This window comes from Hyperolius riggenbachi, chromosome 3, assembly GCF_040937935.1.
Source record: "Hyperolius riggenbachi isolate aHypRig1 chromosome 3, aHypRig1.pri, whole genome shotgun sequence".
Classification (NCBI taxonomy): Eukaryota; Metazoa; Chordata; class Amphibia; order Anura; family Hyperoliidae; genus Hyperolius; species Hyperolius riggenbachi.
The window spans coordinates 312,825,421-312,846,118 of record NC_090648.1 but is presented as its reverse complement, the minus strand read 5'-3'; the positions used below and the strand labels follow the sequence as shown (position 1 = coordinate 312,846,118).

Genomic DNA, 20,698 nt, shown 5'->3' with positions numbered 1-20,698 from the left:
TAATAGTCTCTTGCAAAAAGAAGGGATGAATTTGCAATACAAGTACAAATACATAATTAGTTGATGTGTGGTTTGAGATATCACTAGATATCACTAAAATTGGTACACATATGATAAATTAAAGCAAAATAAGAAACAATAGGAAGTAGCAGGGATTAGTAATTTAGTATCGCATGGCTCAGAGTAACAAAATCCCCCCCTCCCCCCCGGCCAGAGAGCATTAGGAGTTAAAGGGAATGTGTGATCTACTTACTTGGGGCTTCCTCCAGCCCACTCCCTGGCAGCCTATGTGTCCCCTCGCTGCAGCTCTGCTCCCAGCCAGTGGCCCGGAGTCTCCTCCATTGCAGATGCTGACCTCGCCAGGTCGGCACCCTCTGTGCCTGCGTAAGTGTTTGGCCGCGCCATTTGTGATCGCGCCCACGTGGTCTGGAGCATTCTGTGCTGTCGCTGCAATGGAGGGAGCTGCGGGCGAGGGACATATCGGTTGCCAGGGGCTGGAGGAAGCCCCAGGGAAGTAGATTTTTTTTACACCTCGCACCTTCCCTTTAAGGTTGTACATTAATGATAGGGACTATGGTAGGGACTAGATTGTGAGCCCCTCTGAGGGACAGTTAGTGACAAGACAATATACCCTGTACAGCGCTGTGTAATATGTCAGTGCTATATAAATACTTAAATTAATTAATTAATAAATAAATGGTGGTAATTACAGGTGGGGAGCAGAGGAAGAGATGGCGCTAATGCTGTATCACAATTTCTACTTCTTCATTCAACAAGTCCATGAAATTCAGCACGTGATTAATGACCAGTTATTCTTTTAAAATGATTCTGTCTATAACTATGTCACTTTCCAATATGCTGCTATAAAGGCTAATGATCCTAGTCTTATCTGATGTGGCAGCTCATACTAGAAGCCACTCTGCAGATATGTGGATATAGAACAGATATGCTGTTGACTCTTCCACAAGCAAAGATTTTTTTTGTCATGAATCACTTATATGAATAAAAGCCAAATGAAACTCATAAAACTTAGTAAACTTCCTTCCCACATCCACCCGTATATTTGCAAAAACAGGGAATTTTACAGCATATAAAAATGTATATGATGTTGTACGTCCAATTATACTTGTGCAGGTCTTTTACAAAATCCAATCTCCATAAAGTACAGTGAATATTAGCACACATAAACACAGCATATTCTAAATTAAATAGATGAAACACTAATAAGTCTAAATTCAAAAATTGCACATTTGTGAAATGGTAAAAATAGAGGCTGTAAATACGGTAGGCATTGAATACTAAAAAGCTATTTTTATGTCCAATATTGTTTTAACACTATAAAAATACCTCTACTGTTATCACTACATGTCTAATGTGAGTAGCGATGATACATAATAGTGCTTTAAAGGAAACCAGAAACAGACTTAGATAGAAGGTTTATACATATTTGGGGCTTCCTCCAGCCCCATCCGCACAGATCGCTCCCATGCCGCCAGCCTCAGCCTTCTCTATCGCCGGTACAGGGTCCTGTAACTTCGGCCTGACACGGCCAGTTTTACACATGTGCAGTGCTCTCCCTTCCTCTCTCAGTCGGAGATAGATGGAGGGAGCGCACTGCGCTTGCTCAGACTGGCAGCGACTAGCTGAAGTTACGGGACCTGGTACTGGCGACAGAGAAGGATGAGGATGGCGGTGTTGGTGCGATCTGTGCAGATGGGGCTGGAGGAAGAAGCCCTAGGTATGTATAAATCTTGCATCTATGTTCGTCTCTAGTACACTTTAACCACTTGTTGCTATGGAGGCAGTATATCTATGCCCCACAGGACTTCATATAAAGTCCTAGGGACGTAGATACTCATCCTCTGCTGCTTATGAGCGGCGCAAGCACTCGCCCCATTGGCTGCCATTACAGGACAGATTGATGAATAGGAACATATGTTCCAAAGCTAATCTAAGTGTCTGATTAACAAATGGTCAATGCTACAATGAACAGCAGAAATCGTTTGTTGAAAATTACAAAAAAAAAACTAACTTTTGCTTCCTTTTCCACATCGAAAGCTATGATTTAGCTTTCTATATGGTAAGGCGCCATCCAGTGGGAAAATGTAAATGTGCAGTACAAAAAAAAATAAAAAAATGCTACACATACTGTATAAATAAAAATACCATCGGGGCATATTCACAGTTGGACGTTGCATTGTAATGTGATGTTAAAGTCGCAACGCAGAATTACAACGCAACGCAAAAAAAGGTGGTAAAGCACATTAACGCTGCATTCCCATGGTATATAGTAGAATAAGTGAAGCATACAGGCAATGAAAAGTATGCCTCTCTGTATCTGTTAACGTCTGCGTTTAGAGGTAACGCACTGCAAGCAGTGAGTTACCATAACGCAAAATTTACAGCGCAACATTAACATTGCACTGTGAATGTTGCATAGGCTTAACATTACAGTGCGTTATCCTGCATTATAATTACTTTATAACGCAGGACAATAATGTCCCATTGTGAATGCGACCTTAAAGGGAATATCCAAGAAGGGAAAAAAAATTACATTTACTTTTCCCCTGCTCGAACATTCCCTTAAACTCCTTCACTGTCCCTCCCTCGCCCCAGTAGTTACTAACATTGAAAACAATTTTTAAAAAAAGTGACAGAATGTAAAGAAAATACATACAGTATACTTTGACATATTGTGTTTATGTTATATTTGAAAATTTAATAAAAAAATGTTTGTGGTAAAAAAAGAGACTGCATACATATATTTTGTGGCTTAGCTTTTTATATATGAATACCATGAGGGTATATTATTGTTATTTTGCAAATTAGGGATTGTAATTATTTATAAAGTGCAATGAAAACATCTAAAACACAACCTGAAAAAATACACCTGTATTTCCAAATAATATATTGTCACCATAAATTGTACTAGGAACATAATTTCAATCTTGTAATAACTGAGACAACTAGGCAAATAGAATATGGGGGTTTTATATACAGAAATGATGGCTGATGCTCCAGTGGTAAGAGTGGCTGGAGGTGGAGTGGTGAAATCATAGTGAGAGGGCCCAATTTCATCACATCTTCACACTGATCTTCATGTTCTTCTGTTAAGCTACACGCAATGTGCATAATCCAGCTTGGCACTTACTGTTTGCTGACTTGTTTCATTACAGCACATTATTTTATTAGTTAGAATTTCATTTCTGTTTATAGCCTGGGCCTAATTTACTAAGATTCCAGGGAGAATACTATTGAACATAAACAGATCCTACAACACTGACTTGGATTTAACAAAAAAAAACCAAAACAAAAAAACAATTCTCTGCTATTCAGTAAAATTTTAAGCCATCAGGTGACCGATTTCAGAACACAGTAGAGATACTGATGCTGAATAGTTAGTGAACTAGTCAGGGTCAGACTGGGAGCTGGAGAAGCTGAGGAAATCAACTTGCTGACCAAGCAGCAGTAATCAGGAGTTGCTGCTCACTGTGAAGACTTGCTGCAGGTTTCTATTGGGAGTGATAACACAGGGTTACTGCTGCTTGGCCAGCAGGTGGATTTCCTCAGTTTTTCCACCTCCCAGTCTGACACTGGAACTTGTATTTATGTTATTGCAGTCACACGCACAATCCACAGCTAGAATTTATCAGTCACGGTGCCACATGACTGCAAACAGTCAGACAGCTACTTATTTACTCACCTTTCAGCAAGCCACTATGTTACCCAATGACTCAAGTGAGGGTTATAAACTTCTGTCACCACATAACAGTTTTTTTAATCAAATCCAGTCCAAATTTAATGGTTCACCCTAACGTCTTAGTGTTACATAGTTTGGTTGAATAATGACATCCATCCATCAAGTCCAATCAGAATAATAATAATAAAAAACAAATAAATAACAGTAGGTACCTTTCAGTCCTGCACCTTCACATGTCCTAGTTGATCCAGGGGAAGGCAAAAGTAAAAAAAAAAAAAAAAAACCCCTAACAAGGCTTGGCCAATTTTCCTTTAAATGACTTCCAAGGCAAATATGGTAAAAAAGAAATAAAAAACCTATGTTGATGCATTATGCTCAGGGGACGCCATCTGCGCCCTCCGTTTCATTACGCTGTGTGTTTCTTTTTTTTTTAAATGTTGTGCTACCGTGGGGACCCGACCCCACACCTCGGGTCGCCTGCATCTGCCCGGGAATTAAGATGGGTGCCGATCTTGCCGCACCTGCACAGTTTGCATAGCCGCGAGTGCACCGGTATATGCATTGGACCCTGTAATTTAAAAAAAATACACGGTGGAATGAAACGGAGGGTGCGGATGGCGTCCCCTGAGGATGATGCATCAACATACAGTAGGTATTTCACTTTTTTACCATTCTCGCCTCGGAAAGTCCTTTCAGGGAAAAAAATTCCATCCTGACTGTTGTACAATGTTCTCCAGCTCAGGGAAAGTCTTATTAAATCAGCACATTGAGCCCTATTAGTTGAACATAGCTTACCCAGCTTTCCCACAGAAACATAAAATCAAATAAAAATACTTCACCTGTAAATTTCGATCTATGCACCAGTTAGTTTCAAAATCATCATCATCTTCACCAAATGGGTTAATTAGCTGCTCAGCTACCTAGGATAAAGTATTACATAAATTAAAACATATTACTACTTATAGAAACAGGGTAACATTGCTTTCCAAGTAGCCAAGCTTCAGTCACATATTATTACTACAAACTGTTTTCATTATATCCTGAAATTGTAAAGCATTTCTTTTTGTATTAGGGTGCTTTCACTCTTGCCATAGTGATTTTTGCAAACTTTTAATGTGAATATGAACTTGCATGTGCATGTGATTTTAACTATTGTTTTATGCATTGTGATGCATGCATTGTGAAATTCTAAATGAGATTTTTTAAAGCTATAGATTCCTCTTCCTCCTCTTCCAGAGGGGCATGTTGAGCAGGTGCTTTTTTTGGGGGGGGGGGGGGGAGAGGAAGGAGGGGGGAGGTTGGGGGGTAGGTGTTGCTACTATTGTCCTTGTTATTTATGTAAATGTTGTTATTCGCATGTTTGCATATGAAATGCGAAAATTCACATTTCCATTGACTTGCATTATATGTCATTAACATGTCAGTTCCAAAATCATACATGAAGGCCGTTTTTTGTTCTGCAGAAAATTCGGATGTGAAAATTCACATTGAAACACTCAACAAATGATATGCCATTGGGTCAAGTCACAGAAGTTTCTCTTGTCTACAGAATTCTTTTTACTGCTTAACTGTGTTTGATAAATCCTCAGTATACCTAGGATCTGGGTTTTATAAACAGTGGCGGATAAATAAATAAAGGGGCCTGACTTTTGGTGATGTTATGACATGGGCAACAGAAAATAGTATTTTAATCATTTTTTTTTAAATCTCGGATCTTGTGAGCTGGTAAAATAAATTAAGACTTATGATTTATATAGCAACTAGCTGACCTAAGCCCATTTCAAAACGGGCTCTAGGTCTGTCGACGCGCATGCACCCGCTGCACACACGTCTGCCGTGCACGCGCCCGCCCCTTGGCCCAATCCTCCCCTGCAAGCCGCGGTCACTCCCCCTCCGTGTCTCCGCATCCCTGCACATGCGCAGTTGCGCAAAGCATGGATCCACACACACACACCCTGGGATGCAGAGACACGGGGTTTATATAAGAGGATATTTGCTCTTGTAACAACAACAGGAATAACCACAGGATGATTCAATGCCTGTTCATTGTAACGGAAACATGCAAATCAGCTTGATCTATTACAGTGGCCACGTTTTCTTTCAAAATTGAAACCTGTTTGTTATGAGCATCAAAATAATATTTATCATAATTTTAAAATACCATGAGTCATGTAAAGACAGTCTTCACCACCCCTCACATCCCTACCTTTAAAAACAAAGGAAACATTATTTATACAGTCTCACTACATAATGTACATTGTAGATAGTAAATCCTACCGATGATCAATGTATTCTATGTGAAATTTCCTTAAACAGAATTCATTAAAGGACCACTATCACAAAAAAATGTAAAAATTAAAATACATATGAACCTAAAAATAGGAATTATGTTTCTTCCAGAGTAAAATGAGCCATACATTACTTTTCTCCAGTTTCTGTCTCTTACAGTAGGTAGTAGAAATCTGACAGAACCGACAGGTTTTGGACTAGTCTATCTCTTCATGGGGGATTCTCAGCAAGGCTTTTATTCTTCATAAAGACATTCCCTGAAGAGGATTTATACAATGATTCTGGCCAGCTTCCCTGCTTGCTGTACACCTTTTTGGCAGTTGAACAGAGCAACTGCCATTCACTAAGTTCTGTCAGATTGCTACTACCTACTGTAAGTGACTGCAACATAGGAGAAAAGTAATTTATTACTCATTTTACTCTGGAAGAAATGTACTTCTTAATTATATTTTTGCAATAGTGGTCCTTTAAAGTGAAGCAGAGACGGAGCACCCTCATGTATTTTACCATATATATATCAGTGGGAGCATTAGAAAAAACACCTACCCTGCTTTCTGTTTCATTCTTTACTGCTCAGCCTGCTTTTATCAGCCCTGATAAAATCCCAGACTGAGCATTCAGTCTGGCTTTGCTCAGGAATCATTACAGCTAAGTCATTATAGCAGAGCCAGAAGGGGACAGGCTTGAGCTTGAAAATACATCAGAGAAGACAGACTGAGCTATAATGATGTTTTCTCTAATGTTCCCACTGATATATATGGTAAAATACACGAGGGTGTTTCGTCTCTGGTTAATTTAAGCAGCTTTTTGTAGGATAAATCAGGAAGCAGAAAAGAGACATGACCATATGATAGTGACCAGCCAATCAGGTCCATGCAGATCAGTTACATGCACCATCATGAGATCTCCTTAAGGAGCAGAATTTGTACATAATAGAGGGATCAACTTTAGTTAACACAAGAAATAAACATGTTTGTAAACATATATTTACCTTTAACCATCCTGCATAAAAGAAGAACTGAAGCAGAGTGAACACTGGAATGTAGAGATCCAAGTCATGCCCTGCATAGTTTTGTCCGGGGTCCAAGAACTGACGGCCAATAATACAAGCAAAGAAAAAAGTATAAACAGCCAGAGTTACTACCTGAAAAGCAAACAGAGGTGTGGACTTGTATTATCTACTCACAAATATTAACGTGACTTAAAACCGAGTCTCAGAATTAAGTATATGCATTTACCTGAGTGTACACGAGAGGAATACCAACCCAGTCATAGCCAAAGAGAAGTCCACACCAGGATCTATACCGGTTCATCTCCTGTAATAACATTTACATCAGCACCAGCTAATAATTAATGATGTTATTTTGAAACTGTTAACCAAATATTTATGGAAGGGCACTATGGAATTATAACCCAACTCAAAACCTGAATATAAACTTATCCATATGGAAGCATCTGATATGGATGTACTCAGTCAGTAGAACAACAAAGATTGTATAACCGTTCTACAGCTTACTTTACTTCCATTGTATGAGTTGGGTAATACTAATGCTAGAAGGACTCGCTACACTAGATGACACACGACTGAGGTGGCCATTTAGGAAGTGGCAGAAGTACTTTCCCATTGAAAGTCAATGGGTGAAATCGGATCATAAAAGCAGTTAGCATTTGTATAATTGGTTATGGATCAAAAATATAAAGCATGCTGACAGGAAGAATTGTTTACTGTGATTTGTGGTTATGCTTCTGACTCACATTGAGCATTATTTGAAGATCAACACTATCACGGATTCTGCCTTCAGACCTCGCCTTTGAGGCTAAATTTCCAAACCATACGACTGGCACCCAGTACTTGAGATGAGGAGATTTAAGGTTGTCAAATAGTTTTCGCTCATCTGATGTCATAAATCCTGTTTAAAAACCAGCAGGCAAATATCCGAAATCTGAGAAGTACTACAAATATGATAATAATGCAATTACACAAAACTCGTTTGGTAGTAATAGACATAATACACATATACACAACAAAATTGTGAATAAATCACATATAAGCAAGTAATATATATTTGCGACCAATGTAAATATGCATAATATTGTGCCTTGCTACTGCTTATTGCCATAAGACTTATGCCTACTGATGTTGTATATTAAAGTGGAATATAACCCAGCATTTCATCTTTGCTCTAAAACATTATTTACAGCATATTATATGCAACCAGCATTTTTTTTTTACTAGACCAGCATTCGAAGGGTTACACACAGAGCTTGAAAGGTCAGTGCTTTGAAATCTGGACGCATCCAAAGTTGTAGATAATGTTATCTTGTGTTTACCTAAATGTATCAAGTGAGGAATGACACACATTCTCTGACTGTGGAGAAGCAGCTGGACACAGACAGAGAGTCAAAGCATGTCTGCCTTCAATACATAATGAATAAAACCAGTTATTAATAAAATGCAAAGTCAGCTCACAAAGCAAAAAACTGTACTTTTGGGAACCTATCATTTCTAAATGAATATACTTATGCACAAATGCAAATATGATAACCGTATGGCATATAAAAAGTAGGAAAACATGTTTTTATTGAATATTATGTCAGGTTTTTATACCGCTTTAATGAATTAATATTTACATGTGCTTTGCTCCCTAGTCAGCATTATTTTGTCATGCAGGCTATCTACCTCAAAAAAAAGCCCAGCACCTCAACAATTCTACTGAAAGCTGCCCATGGAGATTAGAGTGTGCCAGTGGCAGACTAGCAATTGTTTTTGTGTATTGGCCTCCTAGAGGATTAGTCCCTGCCTCAGCAGTGGCAATGGTTATACAACAACTTCAGAAGAGTGTGCGGCAATACGAATAAAGACAATTCCCATAGAGTTGGCCTATATCTCCAAAGAAGGATGACATGATGCTTGTCTCAATAAACCCGTTCCATCCAATTATGTTATGTGAAGCTAATAGTTGTTCAGGTTCACCGATATCAGCTAGCAAAAGTATCATGTTCATGGTTACCTTTAGCAAACCAATTTACTTTGGTGTCAAGTAATCTGGAAGCCAGGTGCCCATTGCATCCGGTACCTAATACATTAGCAGGCTCCATGCCAAGAGGTACTTATTGGAAATTTGGGAAATTAGAAATGTCACGGAAGATTAGGGACAGTGGGGCTTAGCTTGAGGTGGTCAGGTTTGCTTAGAGGCAGGAGGAAAGCATAGATTTATAGGCAGGATGAAAGTATCAGATGAGGAAAGGTTTAATGTTGTAACTGGAGGTAGGCAATATTATTTAAATGATAGAGGCTAAGTTAGGCAGACAGAATGGGTAACGGTAATGGTGGTTAGGGTGAAGAATAAGGCAGGAAATAGAGTGAGATTAGGGTGGGATATGACTAAATGTAGGGCTATTAGGGGGTTGCAGTGAGAATATGGAACGGATATCGTTGGGATTTTGGATGGGAAAGAGAGGAGGGCTGGGCTGAACACAGGCCAAACAGTGGCATTATTAACAGGATATGTTAGGGATTGAAAAAGTAGCAGAAATTACCACTGCTGATACTAGGCAAATAACCAGCACCGCATGGCAGTAAGTATGACAACTGGGTAGGCAAGATTCTTGAATAAAGTTATTAAGCAACAGGCTATGTTACCCCCATAAACATAATATTTATCAGTGTAGGCCTGTGAAAGTTTTATTTCTACTGGATTGCCTAGACCTGATTTAGTGGAACATAATATCATTAAACTGTCAGTACTTTACCTGCTTCTACAACATGGTCCATGGTTGGGAATCTTTTGTAAACTGCAGTGCTGACTGAACGAAAGATCAACAAGGAGGTTAGATTGACATAACGCATAAGCGTTCGGCGGAGTAGACGTCCGTACTCATCTCTCCCATGTACATTGCTGGAGATAAGCAGCATAAGTCTGTCAGGCCAAGGGAGATTCACAAACTGATTCCACCATCGGTTTACTACAAGTGTGACATAAAAACCTGCAAAACAAAACAAACATAAATATACATATATAATGAGAATAAAATATATGGATTTACAAATATTTAAAATGAATACTATCAAGTCAGTTATTGATTATATTAGACAAAGGCAAAACAGCACATTTCAAATCAAGCACAAGATATACCTGTGGGTACACTGACAGTTCTTTGCTAAAAAAAAAAAAAAAAGAATGTTCCAGAAAATAGGTAAATTCATTTACATTCAAAAGTAGAAGGGAAGGATTTTGGAGGCGGCACTGCAAGTTGGTGAAGTCGTGTAAGTGGTCACCCGGTAACATATGGCTGATGGTATGTGCTCTGAGCCAAATGTATGTGAAGTAAACGCTATTCAACATTGATATGTGGTTTTATTTAGCAAAATTTACATCTGCTTACTGTATTGTAAAGTCTCTTACCGGGTTCTTCCAAGTGGGATTGGTGCTGGTTGGGCAGTAAGCAGACGTCACTTTTCTAAGTAAAACTACAAATCAATGTTGGTAGTGCCAGACCACTCTCTTCTATTTTGAATAATTAATTAACAATCAGCATTCATTCCCCCGCAGTACCACCTGCAGGATCTAGTTGTACAAGTAAGTGCAACACTAACGGTGCTTGTGTACACACCTTAACTGCTCTGTGATTCTAATCTTATTTTTTACATGATGTGAGTATATCTTTATTTTCGGATCAGCCACATTGAGAGGAGAAGTCTCTTTAGTAAGAGCTATTAAATGTTTAGAGATGTTAATACAAGATTTGAGCCATTCCATTCATGAAACATCGCATACACAAGAATGTTTGGTTTAGCCATGCATTCCTTTTTATGTAGTAGTGAAAGCCTAACAGGGCTGGTGCCAGCCAGAAAGAAAGAATTGACATCAAACAATTATTTCTAAACTACTGCAGTTGCAGTTGGTAAAAGACAAAACCATAGTAGGCTAAAGAGATACCACACTAAAATTCCATGAAAATACAATGGCCATTATTCAATTCACTTTTTTATCCTAAGTTTGCTACAAGTAGATCATTTTAAATCTTCTAAATTAAAATAACCTTTCACCAGTATGCAATTAAAAAAAGTACAAAAAGAGTACAAACAGCTGGAGGGCCAAGTTTGCCCATGCCTGTCCTATGCTCTCAAACTTCCAAGTGGTGAAAGACAATATGTATTAAAAGAGGGTTCTTAACAGGGATTTTAAAAAGTAGAATGGCTTGCTGGAATGGGAAAAACCTGACAGCCAAGCCAATATTACTGTAGAAGGGGTAACATGATTGGAACAAATTAAATAGGGCAATTGGGGAGAAAAAGAAGGCCATACACACAAAGGAGACGGAGGGGAGGTCCAACATTTTTATGAGCCAGTAATCAGCTGGTGCTGCTGAGGTGACCAGTTATCCTTTGATGGGGTGCAGGGTTGAGGTTGACAGTAGAAGACCAGAGCTATGTGTCCAAGCAGGCTGGAGTGTGAGACATTAAGCACAACATACATGATGTACAGTAGTAACAGACTGTGGGGAGTTGGCTAGCCACTACACAGTCGGTACTTTCCAAACTAGGATTTGAAAGTATGGCAATTATCATACAGCCTGGTAAGAGCAGTATTCCATTCTGTTGTTCTAATGTCGAGCAAGAAGCCATGGTGAACAGGGTACATGGGTGGTGCCATATAACACGTGTAGTGCAGAATGCTACAGCATGGTGCATGTGTATTACAATGTGGTGCATGTCTGGCATGGAATGGTACAAGTGAGGGGTTCATAGTTTTCATGCGTGGTACTGTATGCATAATATCTATGGTATAGTATTGCACACGTGAGCTACTATGTGGGACACATGCAGTGCAGCATGGTGAAGTGAAGGTGCAGTATGATACATGCGGCGCAAGGTATAGTGCATGTGAAGTACTGTACTTGGCTTTACTGAAGGAGGGGAGTTGCACTGCTAGAGGGGAGTGGCTATACTGTTTGTGGGTGTGTTTGTGGGTGTGTTCCTATTAAAGTTTCCCTGGGGCTGCATGATTTGTAGTTCTGCTCCTGCTGGTGGTTCTGTACGGAGCAAAAACGTAAAAGTAGCCCCTCGGTTCTGTTTTCAAAGTTGCAAATTATTAGGAATGTTGTATGACTCTGAAGGGAGCTATTTACCTGTTGTCAGTGATCAAACTTGCATCTCTTTACATTAACCACTTCACCACTGAGGGGTTTTATCCCTGGAGCACCAGAGCAATTTTCACCTTTCAGCGCTCCTTCCATTCATTCGTCTATAACTTTATCATTACTTATCGCAATGAAATGAACTATATCTTGTTTTTTTTTGCCACCAATTAGGCTTTCTTTAGGTGGGACATTATGCCAAGAATTATTTTATTCTAAATGTGTTTTAATGGGAAAATAGGAAAAATGTGGGAAAAAAATCATTATTTTTCAGTTTTCGGCCATTATAGTTTTTAAATAATGCATGCTACTGTAATTAAAACCCATGAAATGTATTTGCCCATTTGTCCCGGTTATAAAACCGTTTAAATTATGTCCCTATCACAATGTTTGGCGCCAATATTTTATTTGGAAATAAAGGTGCATGTTTTTCAGTTTTGCGTCCATCACTAATTACAAGCCCATAGTTTATAAAATAACAGTGTTATACCCTCTTGACATAAATATTTAAAAAGTTCAGTCCCTAAAGTAACTATTTACTTCTTTTTTTTATTACAAAATAAAAAATTGGGGAGTGTGGGAGGTAATGAGTTAATTTTTAGTGTAAAACTATTGTATTTGTGTATGAAAAATGCTTTAGGGTGTAGTTTTACTATTTGGCCACAAGATGGCCACAGTAACTTTTTGTTTATGTGAAGTGTTAGGAGGCTCGGAAACTGTTTTTTTCTCACACTGATCACTGCTTCTCATAGAAGCAGCTGATCATTGCGGGGGCTTAGATCAACGAACGGGAATGGTTTTTCCCGTTCATTGATCTCCGGGCGAGCGGGCGGCGGTGTGCACGAGAGCGGGAGCGTGCGCACGAGCGAGTGGGAGCTCGGGCAGCGGCGGGAGGTACAGATATCTCCGTCCCTGGTGGTGAAAGGAGGGAAAAAGGGACGGAGGTATCCGTACCGCTGGGGGTAAAGTGGTTAAGTATAGCATGCAAACAGCCTGTGTTTTTAACCAAGGGGTTAATTTTATAAGAGGCGTTTCTGAAGATCGTTGATCCTGGATATATGGGCGGTCTTCAGCCGCCGTAAACACAGGTCTGAGGAAGTCTATGACGAAATGTGTCACATGACTAGGCGTGCAGGTCAGCACGCGCAACCCTGCCCACCGTGCTTCTGCTGTCCTCCTCTCCCAATGATGCACTTAGTGTGGTGGCATGCCGCTCCATGCATCTTTGCCGGCTAAAGCCTTGCTCGCATTGATACATGAGTGTTGAAGCCATGACTGCCTGCCTAGGTTTTGGGATTGAGGTTTACCATAGTCTATGGCAGTAATAAGAGCGTATTGGTGATCCACTAAGAGGCGTGCATTAATATATGCACACGGTGGGTTGGTCATCGATACTGGTTGTATGTGCGGTTCATGCACACCTGACTATATGCTAGCAGCAACTTTATGGGCCTGAAGATATGAATTGTACCGGTACCCCTAGGCTGCTAGCAAGGGGGCACCCCAACAGAATTGTGATTACTGCCTATCATAGGACGATAGCTAGGGATAGGTTAGATTTGCTGAAAAAGGGTTGTAAAAGGGAGGAAGGCACTGCCGCTGCCTCCTGCAGCAAGATTGCTGTTGGAGGAGGGGGGGTCCTGCATTGTCACCACATTTGGGGCTCATTTAAATGAGGTTAAGGATATACATAGCCGGCATTGGCATTTGTTGTGGAGAGATGCCCTGATTTCTAAAATAGTGGGAAGTTTCCCACATATGGCCGCCTGGAGGTGTACAAATTTGGGAGACCTATTGGTCAGCAGCGAATTTAAATGAAATAGAAGAAAAAGGAATAACGTTTCCAAGAAAGGAATGTTTAAATGCCTTGTTTGTGATATATGCCAATATGTGCAAATGGGGAGTCATTAGTTTAATCATGATTGTACTAAATCGTTCCCTGTAAATGACCGAATTGCATGTTCCACAGAGAGAGTGATCTACCAGATCCGTTGTCCATGTAACCTGTCTTACATAGGCAAGACTTTCAGAGCTCTGAACACCCGTATAGGTAAACATGTGTCCAATATAAAAAGCAAAAAATGTGTACAGAAAGAAACTTAATCCAATGGTTCTACACTTCAAATCGGCACATAACTTGGACCCACGGGGGTTAAAAGTAACAACAACAACAACAAATAACATTTGTAGAGCGCTTTTCTCCCATAGGACTCAAAGCGCATAAGCATGGCTCAGACCAACGTGGTATAGAGGAAGAATTTTATAAGTCCGGAAATGCAGGCTAAAAAGGTGGCTTTTCAGTCTGGATTTGAATAGCTCCAGGGATGGTGCTGTCTTTACTGGGTTGGCACGGAGTTCCAAAGAGTAGGGGCAGCACGACAGAAGGCTCTATCTCCAGATTTTTTGAGGTGCACTCTGGGAGTGACCAAGTTTATAGAACTTGCTGATCTGAAATTGTGAGAGGTGTGGTGCAGCTTCAGTAAGTCCTTCATGTATCCAGGGCCCAGGTTGTGCAGGGATTTGAATGTCAGCAGTCCAATCTTGAAGAGTATTCTCCATTCTACTGGTAGCCAGTGCAGTGAGCGAAGGATCGGTGTAATGTGACAGTGGCGAGGCTGGTTTGTTAGCAATCTGGCAGCAGCATTCTGCACTAATTGCAGGCGACGCAGGTCCTTTTTGGGGAGGCCAGCATAAAGGGCATTGCAGTAATCCAGCCGTGATGTGATGAAGGCGTGAACTAGGGTTGGAAGATCCTCTGGGGGAAAAGTAATGGGGATCTATAAATTAAACATAAGCTCCCGGCATGGGGACTTTGATAAAGAACTGAGAAATAAAGAGTCAGCGTTCATTTTTGAATGCGGGAGCTTGATACCCCAGGGCCTTAATAAGGATTTGAATATAAAAGCTTTTTTGTGAACTTTGTATATACCCCTTCTTTTGTCCCTGGAATGAACGGTTCCTGCATTTTTTTGGCTGCTATGGCAATAATAATAGGATCACACCAGCATGTTTTAAACAAATGTGATTGGATGCTCCATCACCCACTGAGTATAAATGGGCATTCCTACTGGAATGACATCATATCTGAAGAAGTCCAGTGATTGAACGAAACGTGTTATGTGGTACGTGATGTCCGATGGTCGGCGGTACCTGGCTCACCTGTGCCTCCGCGATCTTCCTCCCAGCACATCGTTCCATGTTAATGGTGCAGTAGGCGTTTCAACTCTATGCAGTGTCTGTGGCTTGAGCCATGCATCCCTGAGCTCGCTGCTAGCAGATGGACTCAGCCCTGTTGGTCACTCCGTGGATACCCTGGCGGGGAGCAGTAAGAGCTGCACTATAGACAACTTCAGCAATTTAATACTTGGCCTCAGGAGGGTAACTGTACTTGTCTGCTTGCAACTTTTCTAGCCTACTTTGAGCAAGAGCACCTGTGCCTGCTGGGGGGTTCGACACTGTTAGTGTTAGTAATGGTGGCGTTTGGGGATCCCCAGAGGCGTGCACAATCAATAGCACATGGGGTTGAGTTGGCAACAGATACGCTCTCTATCCATATGGACGTTACTTGATGGCATTGTATATTAATTATTGGGCATGAAGAAATTGGCTAGTCCTGGAATAGGAGTGCACACCCACTGTGGACTGTTTTTGCTAGAGGCCTCTATGCATTGCTTTTTGGTTTTAGTAGGGTTTTTAAAAACTATTTTGATGGTGTTTTCTATTTGAACAATTGTTTGTAATTAATAAATATTTACATACCTATAGCTTACGGCTCCCTTATAGCATGTTTCCACAATACCAGTTGCTTGGTGTAATGATCGCTGCTGCAGCAGGTGTTACTGGAAGTAGTAGTGCTGCAGCTCAGGCAGTTCTGATCTCTTTCCATGCAAGCTGCATAGCTTTGTCTGCCTTTCCCTGCTGTCAGCTTGTGACTGATTATCATTCACCTGTGTGGGAATCTGCATGTCTGCTCCCATCGGATGACCTCAGTATAAAGATCTGCTTCCTGCAGGACTCCTCGGGTTTTCATAGCTTCAGTTTAAGCCTGCCTTGCTGTCGCTTCAGCCCCCGATCGTGTTTCTTGTTCTAAAGATACTTTGCTGGTTTTGCATCATATATTGGTTCATTGCCCATATATATACATACCAGCACGTTTATTATTTTCCTTGTATTCGTGTTACGTTGATACATCAGTGTCGCTGATGTATACGTACACAAACTGTTTATATCCTGTGTGCAGTTAGTCAGCTTTCCAGCACGTTTTGGTAGTTTGCGCGTATCGTGAGCACCCGTGCTGAGCTAGTATCCTGCTCCTGGTCCTGTTCGTGGATTGCGTTCATCTCTGCGAGGAGATAACGAATCCTTCTGAATCCTGTCCTGTTACCGTTTGTGGATTGCGTTCATCTCTGCGAAGAGATAACGAATCCTTCTGAATCCTGTTCTGTTACTGTTTGTGGATTGCGTTCATCTCTGCGAAGAGATAACGAATCCTTCTGAATCCTGTTCTGTTACCGTTTGTGGATTGCGGTCATCTCTGCGAAGAGATAGCGAATCCTTCTGAGTCCTGTTCCCTGTATTACTCTAGTCCTAGTCAGCGTTCCTGCTTATGTCATATATCGGTTCATTGCCGATATATACATATGTTAGTCAGACGTTACAAATAGTTTCATTGATAGCTGTAATTGTAATACGCTAGGAAAACATACTTATTGTATATTTGTCTGTGTTACGTTCATCTATCTTGATCCTGCTATTTCCTGACTATCCTGTCCTGTCTTTGTGAGGCACGCCATCGCTGCAATCGCATTGGCTGCCTCATTCCAGTCTGTCTTGTTTTGGACGCTTGCTGTCGCTAAGTAGCCGCTAGCTAGCAAGCGTTCATTCTGTCTACCTGTCCTGATCTCCTCAGTTCTGGTTTATGCGCTCAGCGCTACTTTGCGCTGAGACGTTATAACGAAAGCATTGTTTGTGGCTGTCAGATCTGCACCGGCTCTGTGCGCCACAATCTCCTTTTGGAGTCAGTGCTCCCCTCCACTATACTAGGGATAGCCTGTTTCCTTGTGCTAGTGTGTGTACCTCCTCCACGTCAGCTCATGCGTTGCATGCTGACTGTGGAGAATACACCACCAAGCCTTACATTATGAAAACCCCATTACCAATCCCCATTGTGGGGGGGATTCCCAGAAAATATGACACTGTTAATTATGGTTCCTGTTCCTTTAAGAAATTTGAAGAACTTAACTCTGAAACAGAAAATGAGTTTTTCTCTGAATGTGCCAGGTTCCTGGCCAATCCCGATCTCCAAGCGACTCCTGTTTCAACCTGGGCACTCCAACTAAGTTATATTTTGTTTAAAGGGGAATTATTCCAGTGGGCATTTGATGTTCTCAATCATTCCGATTTGAAAGAGAGACCGCTGGAATTTCTAGCGTTTGTGATCCATAACTGGTTGCGCATAGATCCATTGCCTTTTCCTCTTAATGAACTCCTGGCAGCAGGCAATCAGCTTCTCCTTCAATTGCTTGCAAAAATGTTCAGCAAGCAGAAAGTGTTACTGATAATTTTCCTGCAGCCTTGAATAAATCACCAAAAACAGCAGGGTCTAAGGCAAAACGCAAACGTTCTAAGAAACGTGTCCGATCTGCAGAGTCGTTATCCTTAACGACTGAGACCTATAATGAGATTCTGCCATTAACAGATAATGAAATGCAATTGTCTTTCAGGGGAGTTAAATGGACTTATGAAACTACTAATGAACTTTCCTCCCTGGCTAGGGAAAATAAAGATTTTTGTTTAAAAGAATTATCTGAGTATGATTATGATGAGATATTACAGAGTATTGAACAAATCAACTTATTTGTGAAGCAAGGCAGGCTTAAACTGAAGCTATGAAAACCCGAGGAGTCCTGCAGGAAGCAGATCTTTATACTGAGGTCATCCAATGGGAGCAGACATGCTGATTCCCACACAGGTGAATGATAATCAGTCACAAGCTGACAGCAGGGAAAGGCAGACAAAGCTATGCAGCTTGCATGGAAAGAGATCAGAACTGCCTGAGCTGCAGCACTACTACTTCCAGTAACAGCTGCTGCAGCAGCGATCATTACACTTGGCAGTCCTGCTGATCTCTTAGACTGCAGTAGTGGCCGAATCACACACCTGAAACAAGCATGCAGCTATTCCAGTCTGCCTTCAGTCAGAGCACCTGATCTGCATGCTTGTTGAGGGGCTGTGGCTGAAAGTATTAGAGACACAGGATCAGCATGAGAGTCAGGCAACTGGTATTATTTTATAAGGAAAAATCCATATCCTTCTCAGTTTAGGGTTCATTTAATGATCTGGTTTCACTGACTTCATCACTTGACTCTCTGTATGCCTCTGACTTTGCCAATACCATTACTATGCTTCTACTGCAGTGAGTCAACCGCAATTTGACTTATGATCTACCCCCTATCTTCATCTTAAGGTACTCAGACAACAGAGGATAGTTAAATATGCAGACACAATCTCACATAATCTCGACTTGCCCACCAGCTTTTCCATAAACAGGCAAGATGAAGAGTGCTGTGGTCTGGCTATGCCATGAGCTCAGCAGTCTGACATTGATACGCTTTGTACTTACTTTTCATTCCATCAGACTTGCTCAGTAAAGTCATAATAGCCGATGACTAAAAAGACTGGAAATGTCATGAAGTTCAGGTCATTCATTCCATGAAGGAAGGTGAAAAACGTACCGGTACTTCAGATACTTTATACCACTTAAACAGTGGCTCGAGATGGCTTCTAGCTTACCATCCCAGCACTAAAGTCTCCTATTTTAGTCTTGGTGGAAACTGTACTGTCGTATATGAAATACATCAAGATACCGTTTCCCACACAAGCTCAGATACTTAAATTTAGAAATAGACGTCAGTATCTTAGGTAAACAAAAGAGAAAGAAAGACTACAGATTTTATTGATTCCATTCTTCTGCCTCTGAGCCAAGAACAGACAGGGTGATAACTGTGTGCGCTGTGTGCTCTGAGTGACTGTACAGTAATATGATCATAACAAACTTTCTAAAGACCGACTTTAAGGACCATGTCACACACTAATAAGTACCGTAGTTGCTACTAATGTTATCCAGTGCAGCTGCTAACAAATACTTATGGCACACTAGAGCTGAAACAACTAGTTGCTGTAGTTGTTTGCAAATGCATTGGGTAATGCAGATGCTTAGGGACTTAAAAACTAACTTGTGTGACACAGCCCTTAGTGAATAATCACATAGAAGCTGGGTGCCGTTGCATTCCACGATGGCTGACAGCTCTTCCAGTGGGGGTGGTACACAGAGAGAATCAAATGGCTCTCCATACATCAATACTGAGCCCACAATAGAAATCCACATCTTCTTGTGTCAACAAGCATTTATAATGCAATTCTGCAGTTTAGATTGCAATGTGAAACAGATGTGATACAAACACACAAAAGCTGTTCCATGCACTACATAAAACCCACAGCATGCTAGAACTACACTGCAGCCATATACTATGGGAAGCTTATTATCTGCTTTTTCAGTAAAAGTTCCAATCTGTACCCGCCATCAGCTACATGCGAAGTGCACTGTGCCCATGACCAGCTGCATGCAAAGTAGACTGCACCCATGATCTGCTGCATGCAAAGTGGACTGTGCCTATTACCAGCTGCATAAAAAGTGCACTGTGCCGATTAGCAGCTGCATGCAAAGTGCACTGTACCCATTACCAGCTGCATGCAAAGTGCACTGTGCCCATGACCAGCTGCATGCAAAGTGCACTGTGCCCATTACCAGCTGCATGCAAAGTGCACTGTGCCCATTACCAGCTGCATGCAAAGTGCACTGTGCCCATGACCAGCTGCATGCAAAGTGCACTGTGCCCATTACCAGCTGCATGCAAAGTGCACTGTGCCCATGACCAGCTGCATGCAAAGTGCACTGTGTCCATGACCACCTGCATGCAAAGTGCACTGTGCCCATGACCAGCTGCATGCAAAGTGCACTGTGCCCATTACCAGCTGCATGCAAAGTGCACTGTGCCCATGACCACCTGCATGCAAAGTGCAGTGTGCTAATCAATGGCATACAAAGTGCACAATTCACCAATAAAAGTAGCTTTGGCTGCTAGTGGCGCCACTTACCTAGCACAAATGTTACTGGAATTTGTTCAGCATATCTGTCACAATAAAGTGACAACTTTTCAAAGTAACGTTTTTGAGATTCTGAAAGAAAAAACCTGCAGCAGAAAGAAGGTGAATGTACACCAGTAGAACTATTACTATATTACAGTTACATATTAATTCCAGTTCCAGCCCAGACTCTTATTTTAGCTTTGGCTAGATCAGAATAAAAGGATAAGTGTACTTAAAACCTTGAAAATGACAAGAGATTGCAGCACAGCAGGCATTCTATTTATTAGGAGCAGCAACAGTTTTGGGCAGTTAATATAAAGAGAACATCTCTTTATATTAACGATTTATATTAACTAATTAACCACAGTACTATGTATGTCCATTTTTCTTTCTACTCACACCCGCCCCCCGTATCCCGCC

The 20,698-nt window shown here is 41.0% G+C and overlaps 1 protein-coding gene across 3 annotated transcripts in view; it reads right to left on the bottom strand.

Annotated features, from left to right (window-relative positions):
• The window catches only part of BEST3 (bestrophin 3), a 65,299-nt gene that overhangs the window by 4,158 nt on the left and 40,443 nt on the right, over window positions 1–20,698 (bottom strand). The window contains exons 3-8 of one of the 3 annotated variants that reach the window (XM_068276687.1): window positions 20,288–20,382; window positions 9,743–9,976; window positions 7,745–7,899; window positions 7,228–7,305; window positions 6,981–7,133; window positions 4,540–4,620 (exon numbers count right to left, since the gene is read on the bottom strand). In XM_068276687.1, the coding sequence (XP_068132788.1) occupies window positions 4,540–4,620; window positions 6,981–7,133; window positions 7,228–7,305; window positions 7,745–7,899; window positions 9,743–9,976; window positions 20,288–20,382 (796 nt within the window). Of the gene's footprint in view, window positions 1–4,539; window positions 4,621–6,980; window positions 7,134–7,227; window positions 7,306–7,744; window positions 7,900–9,742; window positions 9,977–18,752; window positions 18,836–20,287; window positions 20,383–20,698 lie in introns of those variants that run through there. The other 2 variants (XM_068276689.1, XM_068276690.1) reach the window with 2 other exon arrangements.